This window comes from Oncorhynchus keta, chromosome 35 (genome assembly GCF_023373465.1).
Source record: "Oncorhynchus keta strain PuntledgeMale-10-30-2019 chromosome 35, Oket_V2, whole genome shotgun sequence".
Lineage (NCBI taxonomy): Eukaryota > Metazoa > Chordata > Actinopteri > Salmoniformes > Salmonidae > Oncorhynchus > Oncorhynchus keta.
The window spans coordinates 9,055,873-9,082,420 of NC_068455.1; the positions used below are offsets into that span (position 1 = coordinate 9,055,873).

The 26,548-nt window shown below is 44.0% G+C and overlaps 2 protein-coding genes across 49 annotated transcripts in view; both read left to right on the forward strand.

The window, feature by feature from the left end:
- Positions 1–13,160, forward strand: part of LOC118369031 (gamma-2-syntrophin) — a 110,051-nt gene extending 96,891 nt beyond the window's left edge. For both annotated transcript variants that reach the window (XM_052496345.1, XM_052496346.1), the window contains 3 exons: positions 8,110–8,202; positions 8,370–8,480; positions 11,414–13,160. In XM_052496345.1, the coding sequence (XP_052352305.1) occupies positions 8,110–8,202; positions 8,370–8,480; positions 11,414–11,539 (330 nt within the window). In that variant the 3' untranslated portion in view covers positions 11,540–13,160. The remainder of the gene's footprint in view (positions 1–8,109; positions 8,203–8,369; positions 8,481–11,413) is intronic.
- A 1,928-nt stretch (positions 13,161–15,088) lies between these two features.
- tpo (thyroid peroxidase) overlaps positions 15,089–26,548 on the forward strand; it is a 29,352-nt gene continuing 17,892 nt past the window's right edge. For all 47 annotated transcript variants that reach the window (XM_052496356.1, XM_052496377.1, XM_052496369.1 and 44 more), the window contains exons 1-6: positions 15,089–15,169; positions 15,400–15,503; positions 16,584–16,674; positions 16,828–16,988; positions 17,316–17,448; positions 17,797–17,926. In XM_052496356.1, the coding sequence (XP_052352316.1) occupies positions 15,413–15,503; positions 16,584–16,674; positions 16,828–16,988; positions 17,316–17,448; positions 17,797–17,926 (606 nt within the window). In that variant the 5' untranslated portion in view covers positions 15,089–15,169; positions 15,400–15,412. The remainder of the gene's footprint in view (positions 15,170–15,399; positions 15,504–16,583; positions 16,675–16,827; positions 16,989–17,315; positions 17,449–17,796; positions 17,927–26,548) is intronic.

Genomic DNA, 26,548 nt, shown 5'->3' on the forward strand with positions numbered 1-26,548 from the left:
CACTAGGACATAGTTACCCTTGTACACTAGGACATAGTTACCCTTGTACACTAGGACATAGTTACCCTTGTACACTAGGACATAGTTACCCTTGTACACTAGGACATAGTTACCCTTGTACACTAGGACATAGTTACCCTTGTACACTAGGACATAGTTACCCTTGTACACTAGGACATAGTTACCCTTGTACACTAGGACATAGTTACCCTTGTACACTAGGACATAGTTACCCTTGTACACTAGGACATAGTTACCCATGTACACTACCAAGGACATTATCCTGAGGTGTTAACAGCTGATCTGATACAGTGAGCCTAGTCTGAACATTATCCTGAGGTGTTAACAGCTGATATAGTGAGCCTAGTCTGAACTTGGGACAAGCCTCCTGTAGTTTCAGACCAGAGTTTAACTAAGCCTCCTGTAGTTTCAGACCAGAGTTTAACTAAGCCTCCTGTAGTTTCAGACCAGAGTTGAACTAAGCCTCCTCTAGTTTCAGACCAGAGTTGAACTAAGCCTCCTGTAGTTTCAGACCAGAGTTGAACTAAGCCTCCTCTAGTTTCAGACCAGAGTTGAACTAAGCCTCCTGTAGTTTCAGACCAGAGTTTAACTAAGCCTCCTGTAGTTTCAGACCAGAGTTTAACTAAGCCTCCTGTAGTTTCAGACCAGAGTTGAACTAAGCCTCCTCTAGTTTCAGACCAGAGTTGAACTAAGCCTCCTGTAGTTTCAGACCAGAGTTTAAATAAGTCTCCTGTAGTTTCAGACCAGAGTTGAACTAAGCCTCCTGTAGTTTCAGACCAGAGTTGAACTAAGCCTCCTGTAGTTTCAGACCAGAGTTGAACTAAGCCTCCTGTAGTTTCAGACCAGAGTTTAACTAAGCCTCCTGTAGTTTCAGACCAGAGTTGAACTAAGTCTCCTGTAGTTTCAGACCAGAGTTTAACTAAGCCTCCTGTCCTTTCAGAAAAGCTCTCAACAGAGTTGAACTTGGGCTAAGTCTCCTGTGGTTTCAGAAAAGCTCTCAACAGAGTTGAACTTGGGCTAAGTCTCCTGTGGTTTCCTATCGGAGTTGAACTTGGGCTAAGCCCGGAACTGAAAACTGATTGGATGGACAGCTTTAAAAAAAATAATTAAAAAAAACATTATTTAGGACAAACCTACAATGTCTGTCCCTTACATTTTTACATGGAGTTAAGTGTTTATATAACCCTTATTTTCCCAGGTAAGTTGACTGAGAACACATTCTCATTTACAGCAACAACCTGGGAAACAGTTACAGGAATGAGCCAATTGTAAGCTGGGGATGATTAGGTGACTGTGTGAGGGCTCGATTGGGAATTTAGCCAGGACACCCGTTTAACATCTGATCTGAAAGACAACATCCTACACAGGGCAATGTCCCAAATCACTGCCCTGGGGCATTGGGATATGTTTTTAGACCAGAGGAAAGGGTGCCTCCTATTGGCCCTCCAAACACCACATCCAGCAGCATCTGGTCTCCCATCCAGGGACCGACTCTGCTTAGGTTCAAAAGCAAGCAATGGGATGCAGGGTGCTATGCTGCTGGTGTTGGTGCATTCACATTAAACTTAGACAGGGTCATCCCCATGAGCCAATTTAATATATGTTTTTTGTTGTTTTATGTTGAGTAGAACGACAGCACTAACCCTATCTCTGGAATAGACATTTCTTAAAAACCACTGCATGTTGAATTCTCCCAATCCCTGTTGAGGAAGCTGTCCAATTAGCAACGTGTAGTCTGTGTTTAGCGTGACACAACAAATTATCACACGGGGATTTTTTTTTTCTTTTCATGGCAACTCAATTTCATCCAGGCACCTCTGTGGAGAAGAGGTTATTTTTAAACAGCAAGACACTCAAGAGTCCAACTGCATTCACTGTTCACTGTAGTCAATCATTAAAAACAGCAGGTTTCCCCGCCAGCCTTGTGAGAGAGTGTGTGAAAGGAGCAACACCTGAAATTCACAGCAAAATGTGCCAAACAAAGTGACCGAAGCGGTAAGGAACAGTAGTTGTATCCTTTTTGAGTTCAGCTTCGTTTGCTGAAGAAACGGAAAACATGGGGAAGATAGGGTTTCTACACAGCACCTTATTCATTTCCACAAAGATCTACACTTCACTACAGAGACACTCCTCACACATCACTGCTTTCAATAAGACTTGTGAAAAGCATTATGTCACACTTTTAGTTGTTCTTGTCGGGGCAGTAAAATGGAAGGCTACAGACTGGAGGCACCCCTGTAGATATTTCACTTTGTTCTTGAAATTTTATATTGTTAGGTTCTGAAAAAACAGAGTTAAAAACTCAAACTGACAACTAGGAAAAGCTCAAAGCATGACACAAGCACAGCTATTTATAACCTCTTACCAGCTTGGGTCAACTCCTTACACATCTAGACAGCCAATACACATCAAAGCAAATTGACTTAGTCACATGTGCCGAATACAACAGTTAGAGTGACTATATACCGGGGGGGGTATATCGGTACAGAGTCAATGTGTGGGGGCACCGGATCTTTGAGGTAATATGTATATGTAGGTACAGGTGTTAAGGTGACTATGCATAGATAATAACAGAGAGGAGCAGCAGTGTGGGGGGGGTATCGGTACAGAGTCAATGTGTGGGGGCACCGGATCTTTGAGGTAATATGTATATGTAGGTACAGGTGTTAAGGTGACTATGCATAGATAATAACAGAGAGGAGCAGCAGTGGGGGGGGTTCGGTCCCACAGAGTCATGGGGGCCCTGTCTTATGCTGAAACCTTGATGGGCGTGGTACAGGTGTTAGGTGACTATGCATAGAGACTGCAGAGGAGGGCAGCAGTGTGGGGGCCCTCTGTGTGACACAAGACTCAGGATGTGTGGTGGGACCCGGATCTTTGACATGGGACTGCAGTAGGAGGTGTTGTGGTGCCCTCTGTGTGAACATAGGACTGCAGTAGGAGGGTCATTGTGGTGGGCCCCTCTGTGACATAGGACATCAGTAGGAGGGTCGTTGTGGTGGGCCCCTCTGTGTGAACATAGGACTGCAGTAGGACAGGTGTTAAGGTGGGCCCCTCTGTGTGACATAGGACATCAGTAGGAGGGGTTGTGGCTGGTTCCTCCCTCTGTGTGACATAGGACATCTTAGGAAACATTGATGGTGGGCCCTCTGTGACATAGGACTGCAGTAGGAGGGTCATTGTGGTGGGCCCCTCTGTGTGACACAAGACTGCAGTAGGAGGGTCATTGTGGTGGGCCCCTCTGTGTGACATGGGACTGCAGTAGGAGGCTCGTTGTGGTGGGCCCCTCTGTGTGACATAGGACTCAGTAGGAGGGTCATTGTGGTGGGCCCCTCTGTGACATAGGACATCAGTAGGAGGGTCGTTGTGGTGGGCCCCTCTGTGTGACATAGGACTGGAGTAGGAGGGTCATTGTGGTGGGCCCCTCTGTGTGACATAGGACTCAGTAGGAGGGTCGTTGTGGTGGGCCCCTCTGTGACATAGGACTGGAGTAGGAGGGTCATTGTGGTGGGCCCCTGTGTGACATAGGACATCAGTAGGAGGGTCATTGTGGTGGGCCCCTCTGTGTGACATAGGACATCAGTAGGAGGGTCATTGTGGTGGGCCCTCTGTGACATAGGACTCAGTAGGAGGGTCATTGTGGTGGGCCCCTCTGTGTGACATAGGACATCAGTAGGAGGGTCGTTGTGGTGGGCCCCTCTGTGTGACATAGGACATCAGTAGGAGGGTCATTGTGGTGGGCCCCTCTGTGACATAGGACTGGAGTAGGAGGGTCATTGTGGTGGGCCCCTCTGTGTGACATAGGACTGCAGTAGGAGGGTCATTGTGGTGGGCCCCTCTGTGACATAGGACTGGAGTAGGAGGGTCATTGTGGTGGGCCCCTCTGTGTGACATAGGACTGCAGTAGGAGGGTCATTGTGGTGGGCCCCTCTGTGACATAGGACTGGAGTAGGAGGGTCATTGTGGTGGGCCCCTCTGTGTGACATAGGACTGCAGTAGGAGGGTCATTGTGGTGGGCCCCTCTGTGTGACATGGGACTGCAGTAGGAGGGTCGTTGTGGTGGGCCCCTCTGTGACATAGGACTGCAGTAGGAGGGTCATTGTGGTGGGCCCCTCTGTGTGACATAGGACTGCAGTACGAGGGTCGTTGTGGTGGGCTCCTCTGTGTGAACATAGGACTGCAGTAGGAGGGTCGTTGTGGTGGGCCCCTCTGTGTGACATAGGACTGCAGTACGAGGGTCGTTGTGGTGGGCCCCTCTGTGTGAACATAGGACTAGAGTAGGAGGGTCATTGTGGTGGGCCCCTCTGTGTGACATAGGACTGCAGTAGGAGGGTCATTGTGGTGGGCCCCTCTGTGTGACATGGGACTGCAGTAGGAGGGTCGTTGTGGTGGGCCCCTCTGTGACATAGGACTGCAGTAGGAGGGTCATTGTGGTGGGCCCCTCTGTGTGACATAGGACTGCAGTACGAGGGTCGTTGTGGTGGGCTCCTCTGTGTGAAAATAGGACTGCAGTAGGAGGGTCGTTGTGGTGGGCCCCTCTGTGTGACATAGGACTGCAGTACGAGGGTCGTTGTGGTGGGCCCCTCTGTGTGAACATAGGACTGGAGTAGGAGGGTCATTGTGGTGGGCCCCTCTGTGTGACATAGGACTGCAGTACGAGGGTCGTTGTGGTGGGCCCCTCTGTGTGACATAGGACATCAGTAGGAGGGTCGTTGTGGTGGGCCCCTCTGTGTGACATAGGACATCAGTAGGAGGGTCATTGTGGTGGGCCCCTCTGTGACATAGGACTGGAGTAGGAGGGTCATTGTGGTGGGCCCCTCTGTGTGACATAGGACTGCAGTAGGAGGGTCATTGTGGTGGGCCCCTCTGTGTGACATAGGACATCAGTAGGAGGGTCGTTGTGGCGGGCCCCTCTGTGACATAGGACTGCAGTAGGAAGGTCGTTGTGGTGGGCCCCTCTGTGACATAGGACTGGAGTAGGAGGGTCATTGTGGTGGGCCCCTCTGTGACATAGGACTGCAGTAGGAGGGTCATTGTGGTGGGCCCCTCTGTGTGACATAGGACTGCAGTAGGAAGGTTGTTGTGGTGGGCCCCTCTGTGTGAACATAGGACTGCAGTACGAGGGTCGTTGTGGTGGGCCCCCCTGGCCCCACCTCTAGAGGTTTCTCTCACTTCATCTGTTGACTTGACCTGGAGCCGAATTCCTCGCTCCTTCCTAGTTACGCAGCTGGCCTGCTTATCAGAGACGACCTGTTGCCCTTCAGCTGGCCTGCCTATCAGAGACGACCTGTTGCCCTTCAGCTGGCCTGCTTATCAGAGACGACCTGTTGCCTTTCAGCTGGCCTGCTTATCAGAGACGACCTGTTGCACTTCAGCTGGCCTGCTTATCAGAGACGACCTGTTGCCCTTCAGCTGGCCTGCTTATCAGAGACGACCTGTTGCCCTTCAGCTGGCCTGCTTATCAGAGACGACCTGTTGCCCTTCAGCTGGCCTGCTTATAAGAGACGACCTGTTGCACTTCAGCTGGCCTGCTTATCAGAGACGACCTGTTGCCCTTCAGCTGGCCTGCTTATCAGAGACGACCTGTTGCCCTTCAGCTGGCCTGCTTATCAGAGACGACCTGTTGCCCTTCAGCTGGCCTGCTTATCAGTGACGACCTGTTGCCCTTCAGCTGGCCTGCTTATCAGAGACGACCTGTTGCCCTTCAGCTGGCCTGCTTATCAGAGACGACCTGTTGCCCTTCAGCTGGCCTGCTTATCAGAGACGACCTGTTGCCCTTCAGCTGGCCTGCTTATCATAGACGACCTGTTGCCCTTCAGCTGGCCTGCTTATCAGTGACGACCTGTTGCCCTTCAGCTGGCCTGCTTATCAGAGACGACCTGTTGCCCTTCAGCTGGCCTGCTTATCAGAGACGACCTGTTGCCCTTCAGCTGGCCTGCTTATCAGAGACGACCTGTTGCCCTTCAGCTGGCCTGCTTATCAGAGACGACCTGTTGCCCTTCAGCTGGCCTGCTTATAAGAGACGACCTGTTGCACTTCAGCTGGCCTGCTTATCAGAGACGACCTGTTGCCCTTCAGCTGGCCTGCTTATCAGAGACGACCTGTTGCCCTTCAGCTGGCCTGCTTATCAGAGACGACCTGTTGCCCTTCAGCTGGCCTGCTTATCAGAGACGACCTGTTGCCCTTCAGCTGGCCTGCTTATCAGTGATGACCTGTTGCCCTTCAGCTGGCCTGCTTATCAGAGACAACCTGTTGCCCTTCAGCTGGCCTGCTTATCAGAGACGACCTGTTGCCCTTCAGCTGGCCTGCTTATCAGAGACGACCTGTTGCCCTTCAGCTGGCCTGCTTATCATAGACGACCTGTTGCCCTTCAGCTGGCCTGCTTATCAGTGACGACCTGTTGCCCTTCAGCTGGCCTGCTTATCAGAGACGACCTGTTGCCCTTCAGCTGGCCTGCTTATCAGAGACGACCTGTTGCCCTTCAGCTGGCCTGCTTATCAGAGACGACCTGTTGCCCTTCAGCTGGCCTGCTTATCAGAGACGACCTGTTGCCCTTCAGCTGGCCTGCTTATAAGAGACGACCTGTTGCACTTCAGCTGGCCTGCTTATCAGAGACGACCTGTTGCCCTTCAGCTGGCCTGCTTATCAGAGACGACCTGTTGCCCTTCAGCTGGCCTGCTTATCAGAGACGACCTGTTGCCCTTCAGCTGGCCTGCTTATCAGTGACGACCTGTTGCCCTTCAGCTGGCCTGCTTATCAGAGACGACCTGTTGCCCTTCAGCTGGCCTGCTTATCAGAGACGACCTGTTGCCCTTCAGCTGGCCTGCTTATCAGAGACGACCTGTTGCCCTTCAGCTGGCCTGCTTATCAGAGACGACCTGTTGCCCTTCAGCTGGCCTGCTTATCAGTGACGACCTGTTGCCCTTCAGCTGGCCTGCTTATCAGAGACGACCTGTTGCCCTTCAGCTGGCCTGCTTATCAGAGACGACCTGTTGCCCTTCAGCTGGCCTGCTTATCAGAGACGACCTGTTGCCCTTCAGCTGGCCTGCTTATCAGAGACGACCTGTTGCCCTTCAGCTGGCCTGCTTATCAGAGACGACCTGTTGCCCTTCAGCTGGCCTGCTTATCAGTGACGACCTGTTGCCCTTCAGCTGGCCTGCTTATCAGAGACGACCTGTTGCCCTTCAGCTGGCCTGCTTATCAGAGACGACCTGTTGCCCTTCAGCTGGCCTGCTTATCAGAGACGACCTGTTGCCCTTCAGCTGGCCTGCTTATCAGAGACGACCTGTTGCCCTTCAGCTGGCCTGCTTATCAGAGACGACCTGTTGCACTTCGCCTCCCTCCTTAGAAACATTGATATTAAACAATAACATGTTTGAACAGAATATTAAGTTTCTGCACTCCCCCTTGTCTCACTCAGAAACTTTCCATACACCCCAGATCCTATCCACCCTCCATTGACCTCAACCTACCTATACATTCCTAATACATGTAAAATAATCAATACATTCTAGTGTGGTAACATGAATCAGTATATTTGAACTAGTTTAGAAGAATTCTCATTTGACACAATCTAAATTCCTCTCAAGCATATTGGGTTGAACACACCTGCAGCGATAGCAGAGCTATATAAATGGATAGCCTATTTCTGCATTGCACGTTCACAATTATGTTTGTTGATCCTTTAAGAGGGTTGGGTGTATTCAAAGCTCAGAGAAAGTTCAAGCATTGGAAGCAAATTCATTTCACAATAATCCATATGTAGACTGTACTCTGACCCCGACAGCAGTTCCTAAGCTTTCACACAAAAAAAAAAAGCTTAAACAGGATCCCCTAACTACTCATTTGGTAAACCATCCACCTAAGATACACCCTCAATGAAAACACAATGAACATGTACATTATTTCAACATTTCTTCAGTAGCTGCTTTGTTCTGATAAACCCCCCCCACACAGATTTTTTGTTGCAGAGAATCCTTTTTACTTTGATATGCTTCAATAGACTGACATATTGAATCTGTCCATTACACAATGTATATGTTGAAATGTGTGATTTGTTCTCTAAAATAGCGATCTTTCTCTCAACAGTCAAAGACCTACATGTGCAGCAGCCAGAGTAAAGTACTGTGTTTGACCATAGACTTTGAATCAGGCTTCACTTGTTCTGAGAGCTCCTCGAAGGTGAGTCATCGTTCATTCACTAATCTAACTGAATGTTCAACAGGCTATACAGTAGGGGGAGGAGGGGGGGGGGGTATTATCCATGCTAGACTGGTTAATACCTACTGTTTATTGATTAGTTAGTAATAATAAACCCTTGCTCTATTGTCAACTTCTATCCTCTGTAGAAGATATTATGGAGATACAAATTCTCTCAACTGAAAGGCTCCTCTGATGATGGGAAAACAAGGGTGAAACTCCTCTTCAAGAACGCTGAAAACAAACAGATAGAGATGAAGGTACACTCTATACTCCTCTGTAAACCGGTCATCTCTGTGTACCCGTCGCAAGACCCACTGGTCGATGCTCATTTATAAAACACTCTTAGGCCTCACTCCCCCATATCTGAGATATCTACTGCAGCCCTCATCCTCCACTTACAACACCCGTTCTGCCTGTCACATTCTGTTAAAGGTCCCCAAAGCACACACATCCCTGGGTTGCCCCTCCTTTCAGTTCGCTGCAGCTAGTGGCTGGAATGAGCTGTAAAAAACACTCAAACTGGACAGTTTTATCTCTTCATTCAAAGACTCAATCATGGACACTCTTACTGACAGTTGTGGCTGCTTCGCGAGATGTATTGTTGTCTCTACCTTCTTGCCCTTTGTGCTGTTGTCTGTGCCCAATAATGTTTGTACCATGTTGTGCTGCTGTTGCCATGTTGTGTTGCTACCATGTTATTGTCATGCTGTGTTGCTACCATGCTGTGTTGCTACCATGCTGTGTTGTTGTCTTAGGTCTCTCTTTATGTAGTGTAGTGGTGTCTCTCTTTATGTAGTGTTGTGGTGTCTCTCTTTATGTAGTGTTGTGTTGTCTCTCTTTATGTAGTGTTGTGGTGTCTCTCTTTATGTAGTGTTGTGGTGTCTCTCTTTATGTAGTGTTGTGTTGTCTCTCTTTATGTGTGTTGTGTTGTCTACTCTTTATGTAGTGTTGTGGTGTCTCTCTTTATGTAGTGTTGTGTTGTTGTCTTTATGTAGTGTTGTGGTGTCTCTCTTTATGTAGTGTTGTGGTGTCTCTCTTTATGTAGTGTTGTGTTGTCTCTCTTTATGTAGTGTTGTGTTGTCTCTCTTTATGTAGTGTTGTGGTGTCTCTCTTTATGTAGTGTTGTGGTGTCTCTCTTTATGTAGTGTTGTGGTGTCTCTCTTTATGTAGTGTTGTGTTGTCTCTCTTTATGTAGTGTTGTGTTGTCTCTCTTTATGTAGTGTTGTGGTGTCTCTCTTTATGTAGTGTTGTGTTGTCTCTCTTTATGTAGTGTTGTGGTGTCTCTCTTTATGTAGTGTTGTGGTGTCTCTCTTTATGTAGTGTTGTGGTGTCTCTCTTTATGTAGTGTTGTGTTGTCTCTCTTTATGTAGTGTTGTGGTGTCTCTCTTTATGTAGTGTTGTGGTGTCTCTCTTTATGTAGTGTTGTGGTGTCTCTCTTTATGTAGTGTTGTGGTGTCTCTCTTTATGTAGTGTTGTGTTGTCTCTCTTTATGTAGTGTTGTGTTGTCTCTCTTTATGTAGTGTTGTGTTGTCTCTCTTTATGTAGTGTTGTGGTGTCTCTCTTTATGTAGTGTTGTGTTGTCTCTCTTTATGTAGTGTTGTGGTGTCTCTCTTTATGTAGTGTTGTGTTGTCTCTCTTTATGTAGTGTAGTGGTGTCTCTCTTTATGTAGTGTTGTGGTGTCTCTCTTTATGTAGTGTTGTGGTGTCTCTCTTTATGTAGTGTTGTGGTGTCTCTCTTTATGTAGTGTTGTGGTGTCTCTCTTTATGTAGTGTTGTGTTGTCTCTCTTTATGTAGTGTTGTGTTGTCTCTCTTTATGTAGTGTTGTGTTGTCTCTCTTTATGTAGTGTTGTGTTGTCTCTCTTTATGTAGTGTTGTGGTGTCTCTCTTTATGTAGTGTTGTGTTGTGGTGTCTCTCTTTATGTAGTGTTGTGTTGTCTCTCTTTATGTAGTGTTGTGGTGTCTCTCTTTATGTAGTGTTGTGGTGTCTCTCTTTATGTAGTGTTGTGTTGTCTCTCTTTATGTAGTGTTGTGTTGTCTCTCTTTATGTAGTGTTGTGGTGTCTCTCTTTATGTAGTGTTGTGGTGTCTCTCTTTATGTAGTGTTGTGTTGTCTCTCTTTATGTAGTGTTGTGTTGTCTCTCTTTATGTAGTGTTGTGTTGTCTCTCTTTATGTAGTGTTGTGTTGTCTCTCTTTATGTAGTGTTGTGTTGTCTCTCTTTATGTAGTGTTGTGTTGTCTCTCTTTATGTAGTGTTGTGTTGTCTCTCTTTATGTAGTGTTGTGGTGTCTCTCTTTATGTAGTGTTGTGGTGTCTCTCTTTATGTAGTGTTGTGTTGTCTCTCTTTATGTAGTGTTGTGTTGTCTCTCTTTATGTAGTGTTGTGGTGTCTCTCTTTATGTAGTGTTGTGGTGTCTCTCTTTATGTAGTGTTGTGTTGTCTCTCTTTATGTAGTGTTGTGTTGTCTCTCTTTATGTAGTGTTGTGGTGTCTCTCTTTATGTAGTGTTGTGGTGTCTCTCTTTATGTAGTGTTGTGTTGTCTCTCTTTATGTAGTGTTGTGGTGTCTCTCTTTATGTAGTGTTGTGTTGTCTCTCTTGTTGTTATGTGTGTTTATATCCTATATATATATATTTTTTTTTATTATTATTTTTACTCCCAGCCCCCATCCCTGCAGGGAGCTTCTTTCTTGCCTTTTGGTGGGCCGTTACTGTAAATAAGACTGACTTGCCTAGTTAAATAATTAAGGTTAAATTAAATAAATATCTACTCAAGTTCCATTGCATTGCAGTGACCTCTCTGAGGAGTGTATTGTTAGAATATTTAAATCGGGGTGGTTTTCATGTGTTTGTTGACATCCCCTTCACGCCGTTCCAGCCATTACTATGAGCAGTCCTCCCCTCAGCCGCCTCCACTCCCGTGGACACTTAATAAAATCAGCTTTTGCTACCTCGTCAATATATAGAATCAAACTATCTCTGGTAAATGCCATGTTGGGGACCACTAGAGTAATATTATTAACTAATATTATTGTTGTTTTTTTGTTGTTGTTAGTAGTAGTAATAAATACAAGTGCCTATTTGTTACAAAAGTAATTGGGACATTTTTATGTATGCATAACATTTTATAAAATGTTATGCGAACTCCTGAGAGTAATTGTTATAATTTGTATTCAGGGTTTTTCTTTCCATTGCAGGAGCTGGAGTTCTCCAACCTGACGGCAGTCCTCCATTGTATTCATTCTTTTATCGCTGCCAAAGTGGCCTCTGTGGACCCTGTCTTTGTCAACAGTCAAAGCATCTCTGGAAAGTACATGATTTAGACACTTCTTTGTGTTGTCATGTACAGTTTAGTCACATGAGCTAATTGACTATTTTATGCACATTCAAATTAAATTGATGTATATCTTGTTCCTGTTATTTTTGTAAGGCTCTTGTTAAATAATAAGGAAAATATTTTAAAAACCATATTTGACTGTGGAAGTAGAGGATATTTATACTTGCATTAATTGGTTGTTATTGACATTACAGTATGAATATGCTCAAAATTATAGATTTTTTTTCCCCCATGTAGAAAAACATATTCATGGGTTGCATGTTTCGTCACAATATTATTTTGAGCGTTCATTTTGAACTGATTGAGCATTTTACTCAAAGCATTGTCAATGAGCGCTGATGAAGATTTCATCATAAGTGCATTACAGTAGCTTGGAAATTCAAAAGGAGGCGAATAATTAGTAGGGAAACCTTTTGTCATCATTTTGACGTCACCAGATTGGCTTTAGATGCAGTGTAACGTTAGCTAGCTAGCTAAGATTAAGGGAAGGCCACCAGATTGGCTTTAGATGCAGTGTAACGTTAGCTAGCTAGCTAAGATTAAGGGAAGGCCACCAGATTGGCTTTAGATGCAGTGTAACGTTAGCTAGCTAGCTAAGATTAAGGGAAGGCCACCAGATTGGCTTTAGATGCAGTGTAACGTTAGCTAGCTAGCTAAAATTGAGGGAAGGCCACCAGATTTTAGCTAGCTAACATTACCATTGCTAAAAAAAAAAAAATACAAACTTTGATAGCTAATGACACCATTGCCATTTGTCTACAGTACATTTGACAACATGATAATTCTGGCAATGTTGTTTCCTACTAAATATTTGATGACTTTATCAGTCATCACATTTCCAGGCACTATCGTGTAATTTAGACGAAACAGTAGTTAGCCTGGGCGTATCACCACTATGGTGGCGCCGATAGACGACGGCTTGAGAACGTTCATGACGGCATGACGCGACCCAGTGACGGAGGTACAACCTATGAATAGGCCTACAGTCACAAAGAGGGTTTCCATGTTCTAGGTTCACTGTACATTTTTGAATTCATGTGTATGTTCTTTTTTTTTCTCCATATTTTCAAAGTAAAAGCAGAACAGATTATACTGTACACATCAATACACGTGAAAACATTTTGGAATTAGTATTCTACTGGGCTATACTCTCTGGTTGATTTAACTTATTCCACGACTTCAGCATGACTTCAGAGCGAGGCTGCTGCGTGATTTTGGAAAAAGAGTGTCTAGAGAGTTTTGTGTTGAGGCGCACAAATGCAGGGCTTGGCGGAGGTGTTCAAGACACCAGAGGGTGTTTTAGTTTATGTAGACAGTCACTGCTAGTCACTCCCATAACAAAGGGTTATGTGGAAGGACACAGGGGGAGAAGATGCAGGCTTATTGTAGCAAAGCTATCTTAGTATACCGTATCTGTCAGATGACTAGAATGATAGTTTATGAAATGAAATCAACATGTATGTTTTAAGTTTTGTAATCTTTTACTTTATGAAGCCATGCAGTCTGACAGTCATTACAAACGCTTACCATCATACACATCTGTATGTATTTTCACTCAGCCTCTTTTGTTTTATTTTCTATTACTAAATAAATCCCAAATCATTCCTCCTTGTTGTCAAATGGTCTTTTAATGAATTCTGCGCCCTACCTTAAAATGTTCACAGCTATTGATGGTGGAAATAAACGCAGACTAACAAATCAATATTCTTGATTTGCTGCGGAACAAAGGCCATCTGCTGCTTGAGAGTCTTGAATCGGGTAAGAAGGAAATTGAGACCAGTGACAGGAAAAACTCTTTCTTAAATTATACAGCAATAACATTTAGCTGAAAACTTTGTTGTCCCGTTCTTAGATCCAAAATGTTGTTTACTGGGGCTCTGCTTGGCATTATGTTTTCCTAATTGGAGGATGGAAGGTATTCTGCCACCTACCCGCTAGCTTGACTTTGATCAGATTGCTACGTTTTGTTTTGTTGAGCTCTGTATGGAATGTCTAAAGAGCCGAATCAAATGGTGAAGAAACAACAACAAAAATGCACGACTGAATTGTCTGCTGTATGTTCCACTGCTATCCAATGGTCTTTCAAATCCATCTCATGAGATGGCCAGTCCCTCAGGTTCTGCATTGCAGGGGCAACCTCCAGGCACTTCTTCCCAGGGGTTCAGAATGTCACACCACATGCAACTGTCGACGCAAAATCTTTCACTTTTTCTATACACTGTACCTGCTAGGCCAGGGCCTCCCAGACGGTGCTAAACAGGGACTGGTAACAGAAGGCACTGTACAACAGGCTCCTAAATAGTACCTCTCACACCTGTAGACAGCCATTTGCACCGTTCAGGTTTCTTCCGTAGCACCATCATTTTTTGGGGTGAAGACAAGTGTAGAAACAAAAACCTGAACCCGATATACAGAATGTCTCGGTGAGAGAAATCAAGACACCATGAAGAACAACAACAAGATGGAGAGTTTCAACGAACATCCTGAAGACATGGACCATGTCCTTCCGCTGAACTGAAGTCACGCCTGCTTGGTAATGCTATGCAGTTTCATCAGCAATTTGTCAAGTACAGAGCTCAAGTGCCTCACTCAATCTCCCGGGGGGCCATGACACCCACTCTTGACGACAGAGGCCACAGTAAGCTTTGAATGCTAACTGAAGCATTTGTGATTAGGGGCGTCTGAGGACATCTCCAGGAGAACTAGTACCTACTCTCCTATTACAAGAAATCCTGAAGGCTGTTTTAGAGAATTAGAAAAAATAGGTACTGTACTGTTAAATTAAGCCAATTACAAATGACAGCGTGAGAGGAGAGGAGTTTCTGGGAGCAGTAGCGTGAACATAAAAAATAAAAAAATGACTATCTGAAAGAAACGCATAACATCTGTGGACACACAGTTAGCCACTGTAGTGGAACGAAAACTGCCTGACAAAAAATATCCAACCTTGCAAGGAGATAAATCACTATCAATGCAGCAGGACTACAGGGAACACACAGTGTCAGTCACTTTGACACAAAAATACATTGGGAGGCATTCTGATGTTAGCAAAAAGCCTTCTATTAAAATGACATGTCATACGATTGTACATTTATGCAAAATCTTCCATTGTAACGGTTACCACATTACAATAACATCTCAGAATTTTGTACAAATATATATAATATATAACATAGCCAGTATCTAAATGTCATTACTCTATAAAATACAGGATGGTATCTTTCTTATTGGTAGAATGGCAGTGATGTTTCCTGCTCAGACATAATAAAAACAAGGTAATCACGCTGAGTCAGAAAGGTAAATGTCCCTTTCTTTTTCCTAGCTCAAATAAGCAAGACTTTGATGCACAATTAAATGGCAAGACATGCATGGTGAGATACACAGAAGAATAAGTTGTATCCCTTGTTGACATGTCTCTCTGTCCTCTAAATGCGTAGGCGACGCAGGCAAAGTGTGCAGCTCAAAGAAAACAAGGTTTGAAGTGTTTCTGCAACGTAGTCAACCAAGTATAACTGAACCTCTTATAAAGGCCAGACACTATGAAACCAGACCAACAAGACAGTTTTCTCCTTGCCAACAGACGACAAGAGTCTTCTCTGAGCTAAACGTCAAAAAGGTGGGCAAATATGTTGTTCGATCGGTGTAACTTCTTGAAATACTCATCATAGCAGTTACTAGGAGTTGCTTTAAACATGTCACCCATTAAATAATCTTTTTTTATCACATTCAGCTCATGGTGGATTATCTAGTACTTTTAAATTAACATAGTTACTCATGAAAAAGTTTAAAAAAAAATATATATATATATATGTATATATTTCTGCGATTGACTTACTGTACATGCAGGTATCACCAAACCATGGCTGGACATTTCAACCTGATTAAATATGCCATTGTATACTGCGCAATTCTCCTGAGGTTTTTAAGTGACGAGGCCAGAAACTCCAAACGTGAGTACTTATCTCTGTTGTTTGGTTATTGTTCCTGTTGATTATTTTATTATCTGGGCATGATTCAATTAAACACAGATGTATTTTGTATTTTGCACATATTCTATATTCTATTCGTGTCAACTTTACCACCCGAGGACATAAAAAAACTTATATAATACTATGGATTATATAATTGAGAAGTTGGTCATGAGAGAACAGTCTAATTCCTTCATCCAGGGAGGAAGAGGGAATTAGACTGTTCTCTAATGACCAACTTTTACCTAGCAGTCTCCCTCCCAATAGGGATTTGCTAGTGCGATGTATCTCGGGGAGATTGTCAGGGAGGAAATGCAGCTATTAAATAGGGCATATTAAACATTCATCTTTTTAAAATGTATTTTTTTGAAGAAAATGAAAACCCACATGATAGTTGATATGAGAAGGGTATCAGATGTGTGCAATTGAAAGCCTTGTGAAAGTGACATGTGACTGCTCATTCTAAATCCCTATTGTCTGAGGAGTTATTTCCTGGATCACATCAGTCTGTATTGGGTTCAGTATCTCCTTCCTCCTCCACGGAATGTCATGATGTCGATACAAGTCACTTCGAGTAACCGAGAGAGGTTACTCATTATCTCCTGCTCAGCCACATTAGGTGCCATTCAAAAGATATATACAACTTTCCTTCACTGCTTTACAGGAGATGTAGTAACAGAGCAGTGTCACTGGCACTTTATTTTATATATTATTATTATATTTGACTAGGAAAGTCAGTTAAGAACAGATTCTTATTTTCAATGACGGCCTGGGAACAGTGGGTTAACTGCCTTGTTCAGGGGCAGAACGACAGATTTGTACCTTGTCAGCTCGGGGGTTTGAACTTTCCGGTTACTAGGCCAACGCTCTAACCACTAGGCTACCTGCCGCCCCTTTCTTCCTTGCCAAATGACTACTTTATTATTTTCATAATAATATATATATTATTTTTGTATACATTCTCTAACAATGTGTAAGTAAATATAAACGCTCTCTATATGATGGTTCCATATGATATAGCATGGTTGGTCTCCTTACGAGTCTTCTGATTCTCTCTTCCAGGAGCATCATTTGACAATGAGGAATTTCTATTTTCCTCCTTTCAAGAAAGCCTTCAGATGGTGGAAGCAGCATTATGTCACACCAGGACAGAGTAATGAACCTAATGACAGTGTGTGCATGGTTCATGTGAGAGTGTTCCTAGATACACTACTTTCACTTTTTTTTAAAGAGTGTGTGTGTGTGTGTGTGTGTGGGGGGGGGTCCACTATTCCACTAATTATCTGCCAATTCTACTGAATCACAGGCGAGACACACTCCGGTCCCCAATGCAGCTGTTTACATTTCTCCGGCAAGCAGAGCCTGAGACCCAAGAGATTTCCAGAGCTGCAGAGGTGTTTGACACGGCTTTATATATCCTGAAGGACAGAGCCAGCCGGAGACATAAAAGGGCTCTTGTTGCATCAGGTAGGTCTATGGTCATATTTCACGCCAACCGTTATCACACACTATGCTATATGCTTGCAATGGACAGCTAAAAAAGGTCATGTCTATTCTGTGGTTTATTCAAATAACTTCCTGTGTGGTTCTAACTGGAGCCAGTTACTGGTACGAAATAGAAGAGATGCATGCTGGATGCTCACTTCACTTAGAGTTAAACGTCAAAGATGAGCCTCTCGCATATACAGTGTCAGCAATATTATTGAATTGCAAAATGACTGCCCTGACCGGCCTAATTAGACGATCTGTTGCAGACTATTTGCATTAGTTAACTCAGTGCTGTCACTTCTCAAGAGCTCCTTTCATTGGAGGACTTGGCGCTGATTGCAGACCTGTCAGGTTGTCCTCCACCCGTTCTCCCAGCCTTCTGTCACAACGATTGCCTCGCCAACAAGTACCGTTCCATATCTGGAGTCTGCAATAATAGGTGTCTGGTATATTTCCTATATCGTTGTCATTAAATCTGAACATCCACAATAAGTTTTGTTTATACTTACATTTTACATTTCTCAAAATAGGTTAGAAAGTAGATTTGTTTTCTTTATAGATTCAAAAAATGACTGTAGTATTTGATGTTTTTTTAAGTGACTAGAAATTGAACCCCCCCCACACACACACACACAGCTATTTTCTGTTGATTTCCACACAATTCCTCTAGAAACTCCCACCATGCACTATAATTAATTTATTCTCTGTGTTGTGTTGCAATCGGAGATGGCATCCACACCTGTTTTGTATTGTGGGGTATTCTGACAGATTTAAACATATTTTTCAGGCAGAAGCCTTTCTGGGGCACAGCCAACAGCGCCTTGGCCAGATGGCTTCCGGCAGAATATGAAGACGGAGAAAGAGAACCAAAGGGCTGGAACCATGGACAACTATATAATGGCTTCCAACTTCCCCCGGTAATCTCTAAATTGTGAGACTGCAGGTGCACCATGTTTTCATAAAAAAATCTACTTGAAAGGAGTCTACTTTAGTTTTCCAGTGTTATCTGCTTTCTATTAAAACCTGTGTAGAATATCCATTGCATTTAAATAACTACAAAATTAGGTTCGTAAATGATATGGACAGCACACATGCTGCATGCAATTCATTAGTCAGGTACCAGAGATATCAACTATTTCTGGTTATAGAAAATATATATATATTTTTTATCATACTGAGAACATGTTAATGTTTTTTTTTTTTTGCGAAGAGGAATATTATCCGATTTGCATTTATATTTGCATTTCAGATATTTTCAGCTGTTGTATTTCATGTTATCACAACACACTGACTGGATTTTTAAAACGGAGAAAAACCTCATTAAATATACATTACATTACGTAGCTACACAGCCTGCAGTTTGCACAGTGCTGAACCCACTAAATGGAACCTATCATTTATTTTCCCTGTATTACAACATATTTTTTACTGTGATGCTGAAGCTACTGTAAATCCCAATTTTTCCTCCGAGGTTGTGAAGTTGGTAAAACACTCCTTGAAACTAATTGAAATTGTCCGTGAAAATGTAACTAAATGTAATCTAAAATGTAACATATGTAATCCCCAAATGTAACTATAAATCACGAGAGGGCCATAAACAATAGCTGGTAATGTTACATACTACAATAAATATTCAAATCTCACCCCAAAAATGTTGTTGAAAATTGTTGAGGTATAGTCACTTTTGATGACACAAGCTCAAGTAAATACAACTATGATAAAATACGACAAAACATTTTTTTTTGATATGATGTATTTCTTACTCAACAAAACTATATGAATAAGGTTTGAAATTACTGATATGCTTTCTAAATACAGCATAATTAAATGACTAACTACATTATTTCACCTTCCTTATACCTGTAAAATACATATTTGTGTATATTTTCTAAGTGTCTCTCCTGATCAAAACATCTGCCCCACTGCTGGGAACATCACAGAGCTCCGGCTTAGCTTCCTGAACTCAATAGGAACTGGCCTATCTTCTTATATTAATCATCCGTCTGTGACAAACAGAAAGTGTATTTTTGTTTAAAATCTACAAATTGTTTTAGATTACTGGCTAAAAAGCGAACTCTAAATGTTCTAGAGAGATGAAACCACTTCCTCCTGCTGTGCTATGATGTAAGGAAACCACTCCTCTTTCGATTCTGGTTAGGGCCAGTTTGCGCTGTTCTGTAAAGGGAGTAGTACACAGTGTTGTACGAGATCTTCATTTTCTTGGAAGTTTCTCACATGGAATAGCCTTCATTTCTTAGAACAAGAATAGATTGACGAGTTTCAGAAGAAAGTGCTTTGTTTATGGCCATTTTGAGCCTGTAATCGAACCCACAAATGCTGATGCCCCAGATACTCAATTAGTCTAAAGAAGGCCAGTTTTATTGCTTCTTTAATTAGCACCACAGTTTTCAGCTGTGCTAACATAATTGCAAAAGGGTTTTCTAATAACCAATTAGCCTTTTAAAATTATAAACCTGGATTAGCTAATACAACGTGCCATTGGAACACAGGAATGATGGTCGCTGATAATGGGCTTCTGTACGCCTATCTTGATATTCCATTAAATCTGCCGTTTCCAGCTACAATAGTCATTAACAATGTCTACACTGTATTTCTGATCAATTTGATGTTATTTTAATGGACCAAAAAAGGACATTTGTAAGTGACCCCAAACTGTTAAACGGTAGTGTACACGACGAGAAGTTGCTTAACACGACCACACTCCCGGGTAGGGTACATCCGTAGAGAACTCCCATGTAATAAGCCTAACTTTTGGCGGCATCCGAAGCAAACTACTGACACTTTTTTGCTGTTTTAATTAAGGTTTTCAGCAGCGTCATTACTAACATACGTGGTTGTCACAACACCTCATTTAAAAAATAAAAAAAATGTTATTTAACTAGGCAAGTCAGTTTCAAACAATTTTTTATTTACGATGACGGCCTACCCCGGGCAAACCCTAACCCGGACGATGCTGGGCCAATTGTGCGCCACCCTATAGTATGGGACTCCCAATCACGGCCAGTTGTGATTACAGCCAGGAATCGAGATGCAGTGCCTTAGACTGCTGCGTCACTCGGTAGCGCAAATGATTTGCATGATACGTCTTCTGCCACTCTATTGTATTACCCTGCTAACACCGACAGTAAAGCTAATACAGCTGTCACTGTTCCTTAACCCCTAGCTTGTTTTGCCTGTTAGCTGGCTGGCTAGCGAGAGAAGTTCATCTCGATTGAATTAGCTAGTCCTAGATATGTCGCGTAACTACTTCCAGTGTTTGCCTGCCCTTGAAGGGTCTAGGTATTTAGAAAGTTGCTTCTTGTTGGCTTGCCTATACAGTACCAGTCAAAAGTTTGGACACATCTACTCATTCAGGGATTTTTATATATTTGTACTATTTTCTACATTGTAGAATAATAGTGAAGACATGAAAACTATTAAATAACACATATGTAATGACCAAAAAAGTGTTAAACAAACCAAAATATATTTGAGATATGATAGATTCTTCAAAGTAGCCATCCAACCTTGATGGCAACTTTTGCACACTCTTGGCATTCTCTCAACCAGCTTCATGAGAAATTATTTTCACAACAGTCTTGAAGGAGCTCACGCATATGCTGAGCACTTGATGGCTGCTTTTCCTTCACTCTGCGGTCCAACTCATCCCAAAACATCCAAATTAGGTTGAGGTCGGGTGATTGTGGAGGCCAGGTAATCTGGTAAAGAATTTATTTGGGCTGCAAACGGAGGTGCAAATAATAAAATAAACTCTAATGAACTTGGGATGGCATATCTGCAGGAAGAAGTAACTCTGGGTGTCTCGAATTCCCTGATCTGGTTCACCTGTCCTTGTGATTGTCTCCACCTACCCCTCCAGGTGTCTCAAATTTGATCTTCCCCAGTGTATTTATCCCTGTGTTTCCTGCAAGTCTCTTCTCTGTGCCAGTGTATTTATCCCTGTGTTTGAGATGTCTCTCTGTACCAGTGTATTTATCCCTGTGTTTCCTGTCTCTCTGTACCAGTATTTATCCCTGTGTTTCCTGTATTTATCCCTGTGTTTCCTGTCTCTCTGTACCAGTGTATTTATCCCTGTGTTTCCTGTCTCTCTGTACCAGTGTATTTATCCCTGTGTTTCCTGTCTCTCTGTACCAGTGTATTTATCCCTGTGTTTCCTGTCTCTCTGTACCAGTGTATTTATCCCTGTGTTTCCTGTCTCTCTGTACCAGTGTATTTATCCCTGTGTTTCCTGTCTCTCTGTACCAGTGTATTTATCCCTGTGTTTCCTGTCTCTCTGTACCAGTGTATTTATCCCTGTGTTTCCTGTCTCTCTGTACCAGTGTATTTATCCCTGTGTTTCCTGTCTCTCTGTACCAGTGTATTTATCCCTGTGTTTCCTGTCTCTCTGTACCAGTGTATTTATCCCTGTGTTTCCTGTCTCTCTGTACCAGTGTATTTATCCCTGTGTTTCCTGTCTCTCTGTACCAGTGTATTTATCCCTGTGTTTCCTGTCTCTCTGTACCAGTGTATTTATCCCTGTGTTTCCTGTCTCTCTGTACCAGTGTATTTATCCCTGTGTTTCCTGTCTCTCTGTACCAGTGTATTTATCCCTGTGTTTCCTGTCTCTCTGTACCAGTGTATTTATCCCTGTGTTTCCTGTCTCTCTGTACCAGTGTATTTATCCCTGTGTTTCCTGTCTCTCTGTACCAGTGTATTTATCCCTGTGTTTCCTGTCTCTCTGTACCAGTGTATTTATCCCTGTGTTTCCTGTCTCTCTGTACCAGTGTATTTATCCCTGTGTTTCCTGTCTCTCTGTACCAGTGTATTTATCCCTGTGTTTCCTGTCTCTCTGTACCAGTGTATTTATCCCTGTGTTTCCTGTCTCTCTGTACCAGTGTATTTATCCCTGTGTTTCCTGTCTCTCTGTACCAGTGTATTTATCCCTGTGTTTCCTGTCTCTCTGTACCAGTGTATTTATCCCTGTGTTTCCTGTCTCTCTGTACCAGTGTATTTATCCCTGTGTTTCCTGTCTCTCTGTACCAGTGTATTTATCCCTGTGTTTCCTGTCTCTCTGTACCAGTGTATTTATCCCTGTGTTTCCTGTCTCTCTGTACCAGTGTATTTATCCCTGTGTTTCCTGTCTCTCTGTACCAGTGTATTTATCCCTGTGTTTCCTGTCTCTCTGTACCAGTGTATTTATCCCTGTGTTTCCTGTCTCTCTGTACCAGTGTATTTATCCCTGTGTTTCCTGTCTCTCTGTACCAGTGTATTTATCCCTGTGTTTCCTGTCTCTCTGTACCAGTGTATTTATCCCTGTGTTTCCTGTCTCTCTGTACCAGTGTATTTATCCCTGTGTTTCCTGTCTCTCTGTGCCAGTGTATTTATCCCTGTGTTTCCTGTCTCTCTGTACCAGTGTATTTATCCCTGTGTTTCCTGTCTCTCTGTCCCAGTGTATTTATCCCTGTGTTTCCTGTCTCTCTGTACCAGTGTATTTATCCCTGTGTTTCCTGTCTCTCTGTACCAGTGTATTTATCCCTGTGTTTCCTGTCTCTCTGTGCCAGTGTATTTATCCCTGTGTTTCCTGTCTCTCTGTACCAGTGTATTTATCCCTGTGTTTCCTGTCTCTCTGTACCAGTGTATTTATCCCTGTGTTTCCTGTCTCTCTGTACCAGTGTATTTATCCCTGTGTTTCCCTGTTTCCTGTCTCTCTGTACCAGTGTATTTATCCCTGTGTTTCCTGTCTCTCTGTACCAGTGTATTTATCCCTGTGTTTCCAGTCTCTCTGTACCAGTGTATTTATCCCTGTGTTTCCTGTCTCTCTGTACCAGTGTATTTATCCCTGTGTTTCCTGTCTCTCTGTACCAGTGTATTTATCCCTGTGTTTCCTGTCTCTCTGTGCCAGTTCGTCTTGTATGTTTCCAAGTCAACCAGCGGTTTTTCCGTTCTCCTCCTTTTTGCATTCTCCTATTTCTGGTCCTCCTGGTTTGGACCCTTGCCTGTTTCTGGACTTTGTACCTGCCTGCCTGACCATTCTGCCTGCCTTGACCATGAGCCTGTCTGCCACTCTGTACCCTCCTGCCTGACCATTCTGCCTGCCTTGACCATGAGCCTGTCTGCCACTCTGTACCCTCCTGCCTGACCATTCTGCCTGCCTTGACCATGAGCCTGTCTGCCACTCTGTACCCTCCTGCCTGACCATTCTGCCTGCCTTGACCATGAGCCTGTCTGCCACTCTGTACCCTCCTGCCTGACCATTCTGCCTGCCTTGACCATGAGCCTGTCTGCCACTCTGTACCCTCCTGCCTGACCATTCTGCCTGCCTTGACCATGAGCCTGTCTGCCACTCTGTACCCTCCTGCCTGACCATTCTGCCTGCCTTGACCATGAGCCTGTCTGCCACTCTGTACCCTCCTGCCTGACCATTCTGCCTGCCTTGACCATGAGCCTGTCTGCCACTCTGTACCCTCCTGCCTGACCATTCTGCCTGCCTTGACCATGAGCCTGTCTGCTACTCTGTCCCTCCTGGACTCTGGTTATCACCTTTTGGCTGTCCACGACCATTCTCTTGCCTTCCCCTTTGGATTAATAAACATTGTAAGACTCCGACCATCTGCCTCCTGTGTCTGCATTTGGGTCTTGCCTTGTGGCTTGATACTGGGTCTTCCTTCCCTGTGGTGGTCCTCATGAGAGCCAGTTTCATCATAGCGCTTGATGTTTTTTGTGACTGCACTTGAAGAAACTTTGAAAGTTCTTGACATGTTCTATATTGATTGACCTTCATATCTTAAAGAAATGATGGACTGTTGTTTCTCTTTTCTTATTTGAGCTTTTTTTTGCCATAATATGGACTTGGTATTTTACCAAATAGGGCTATCTTCTGTATACCACCCCTACCTTGTCACAACACAACTGATTGGCTGAAAAACATTAAGGAAAGAAATTCCACAAATGTACTTTTAGGAAGGCACACCTGTCAATTGAAATGCATTCCAGGTGATTACCTCATGAAGCTGGTTGAGAGAATGCAAAGAGTGTGCAAAGCTGTCATCAAGGCAAAGGGTGACTACTTTTAAGAATCACGAATATACAATATATTTTGATTTCTTTAACACTTTCTGGGTTACTGCATGATTCCATAGTTTTGATGTCTTCACTATTATTCTACAGTGTAGAAAATAGTAAAAAATTAAGAAAAATCCTGTAATGAGGAGGTGTGTCTAAATGTTTGACTGGTACTGTATGTCCTTTCATCTTTCCTGGAGACCAGCTGGGGAGACCATCCTATCAAATGGCCCAAAGTAGCCTACGGTAATACAGCACCTAGTTGGTGGAATCTCCAGGTTTGCATTAATATCCAAATGCTGAAGAATATTATAGCTGTCATTTGGTTGGATACAGTTCACTAATCCTTACTACGAGCCAACTAGCAAGCTTTATGCAATACACATAGCTATTTAGATAGAAACAGGTGTTACAAGCGATGAAGTGCTTTGAACACTCCTAGATTTATCAAATAACCAGAGCCCAAAGTTGTTAGAGGCAGCCTGCTGGTAGAGGCAGCATGCTAGTAGAGGCAGCCTGCTGGTAGAGGCAGCCTGCTGGTAGAGGTAGCCTGCTAGTAGAGGCTGCCTGCAGGTAGAAGCAGCCTGCTGGTAGAGGCAGCCTGCTTGTAGAGGCAGCCTGCCGTTAGAGGCAGCATGCTAGTAGAGGCAGCCTGCTGGTAGAGGCAGCCTGCTGGTAGAGGCAGCCTGCTAGTAGAGGCAGCCTGCTGGTAGAGGCAGCCTGCTGGTAGAGGCAGCCTGCAGGTAGAGGCAGCCTGCTGGTAGAGGTAGCCTGCTAGTAGAGGCTGCCTGCAGGTAGAGGCTGCCTGCAGGTAGAGGCAGCCTGCTGGTAGAGGCAGCCTGCAGGTAGAGGCAGCCTGCTGGTAGAGGCAGCCTGCAGGTAGAGGCAGCCTGCTGGTAGAGGTAGCCTGCTGGTAGAGGCAGCCTGCAGGTAGAGGCAGCCTGCTGGTAGAGGCAGCCTGCTGGTAGAAAGCCCAAAGCTTTCCATCATCATAGCGGCCTAACAGCCTGAAACCATGATGTTCTTTTCACCTGGTTCTTGGGCAGTGCTGGTCTTTTCTCCTACTGTTGTTCAAACAAACAGCAGGTTTTTAGATAGCCTGTTTAAGAAAGTCCGTCAGAATCGTCACTTTAGACTGATGATCGTGATCGTACATTCCATTCGACAGTCTATCTTTTCATGCTACACATTTTTACGTTCAGAATGAAAGTGTTTTTTAGTTATGATGTAGTTGATTTAAGACAACATGGAAGTCTCAAGCATATCCCAAATGTTTAAAAAATCTTTAAGAATTATGCCGTTATCTGGTAATGAGTAAAGTTGGCAATTTAACAGAGGAGTAACGGGAGTACTGAGTCTGTACTGTACTCAGGGGGCCTGGGCTTGTTAAGCCCTGCTTCGCCGTGTGTATCTATTCCAGGCATGTTGCCACGTTCATGTGCTAGTCGGAACTAGGAAGCTGTGACATTTTCCACGTGCTAACTGGTTGTAAAGGTGCCACGTTTCCACGTGCTAACTGGTTGTAAAGGTGCAACGTTTCCACGTGCTAACTGGTTGTAAAGGTGCCACGTTTCCACGTGCTAACTGGTTGTAAAGGTGCCACGTTTCCACGTGCTAACTGGTTGTAAAGGTGTCGCGTTTCCACGTGCTAACTGGTTGTAAAGGTGTCGCGTTTCCACGTGCTAACTGGTTGTAAAGGTGCCACGTTTCCACGTGCTAACTGGTTGTAAAGGTGCCACGTTTCCACGTGCTAACTGGTTGTAAAGGTGCCATGTTTCCACGTGCTAACTGGTTGTAAAGGTGCCACGTTTCCACGTGCTAACTGGTTGTAAAGGTGTCATGTTTCCACGTGCTAACTGGTTGTTAAAGTGCCACGTTTCCACGTGCTAACTGGTTGTAAAGGTGCCACGTTTCCACGTGCTAACTGGTTATAAAGGTGCCACGTTTCCACGTGCTAACTGGTTGTAAAGGTGTCGCGTTTCCACGTGCTAACTGGTTGTAAAGGTGTCGCGTTTCCACGTGCTAACTGGTTGTAAAGGTGCCACGTATCCACGTGCTAACTGGTTGTAAAGGTGCCACGTTTCCACGTGCAAACTGGTTGTAAAGGTGCCATGTTTCCACGTGCTAACTGGTTGTAAAGGTGCCACGTTTCCACGTGCTAACTGGTTGTAAAGGTGTCACGTTTCCACGTGCTAACTGGTTGTAAAGGTGCCATGTTTCCACGTGCTAACTGGTTGTAAAGGTGCCACGTTTCCACGTGCTAACTGGTTGTAAAGGTGTCGCGTTTCCACGTGCTAACTGGTTGTAAAGGTGCCACGTTTCCACGTGCTAAATGGTTGTAAAGGTGCCGCGTTTCCACGTGCTAACTGGTTGTAAAGGTGCCACGTTTCCACGTGCTAACTGGTTGTAAAGGTGCCACGTTTCCACGTGCTAACTGGTTGTAAAGGTGCCACGTTTCCACGTGCTAACTGGTTGTA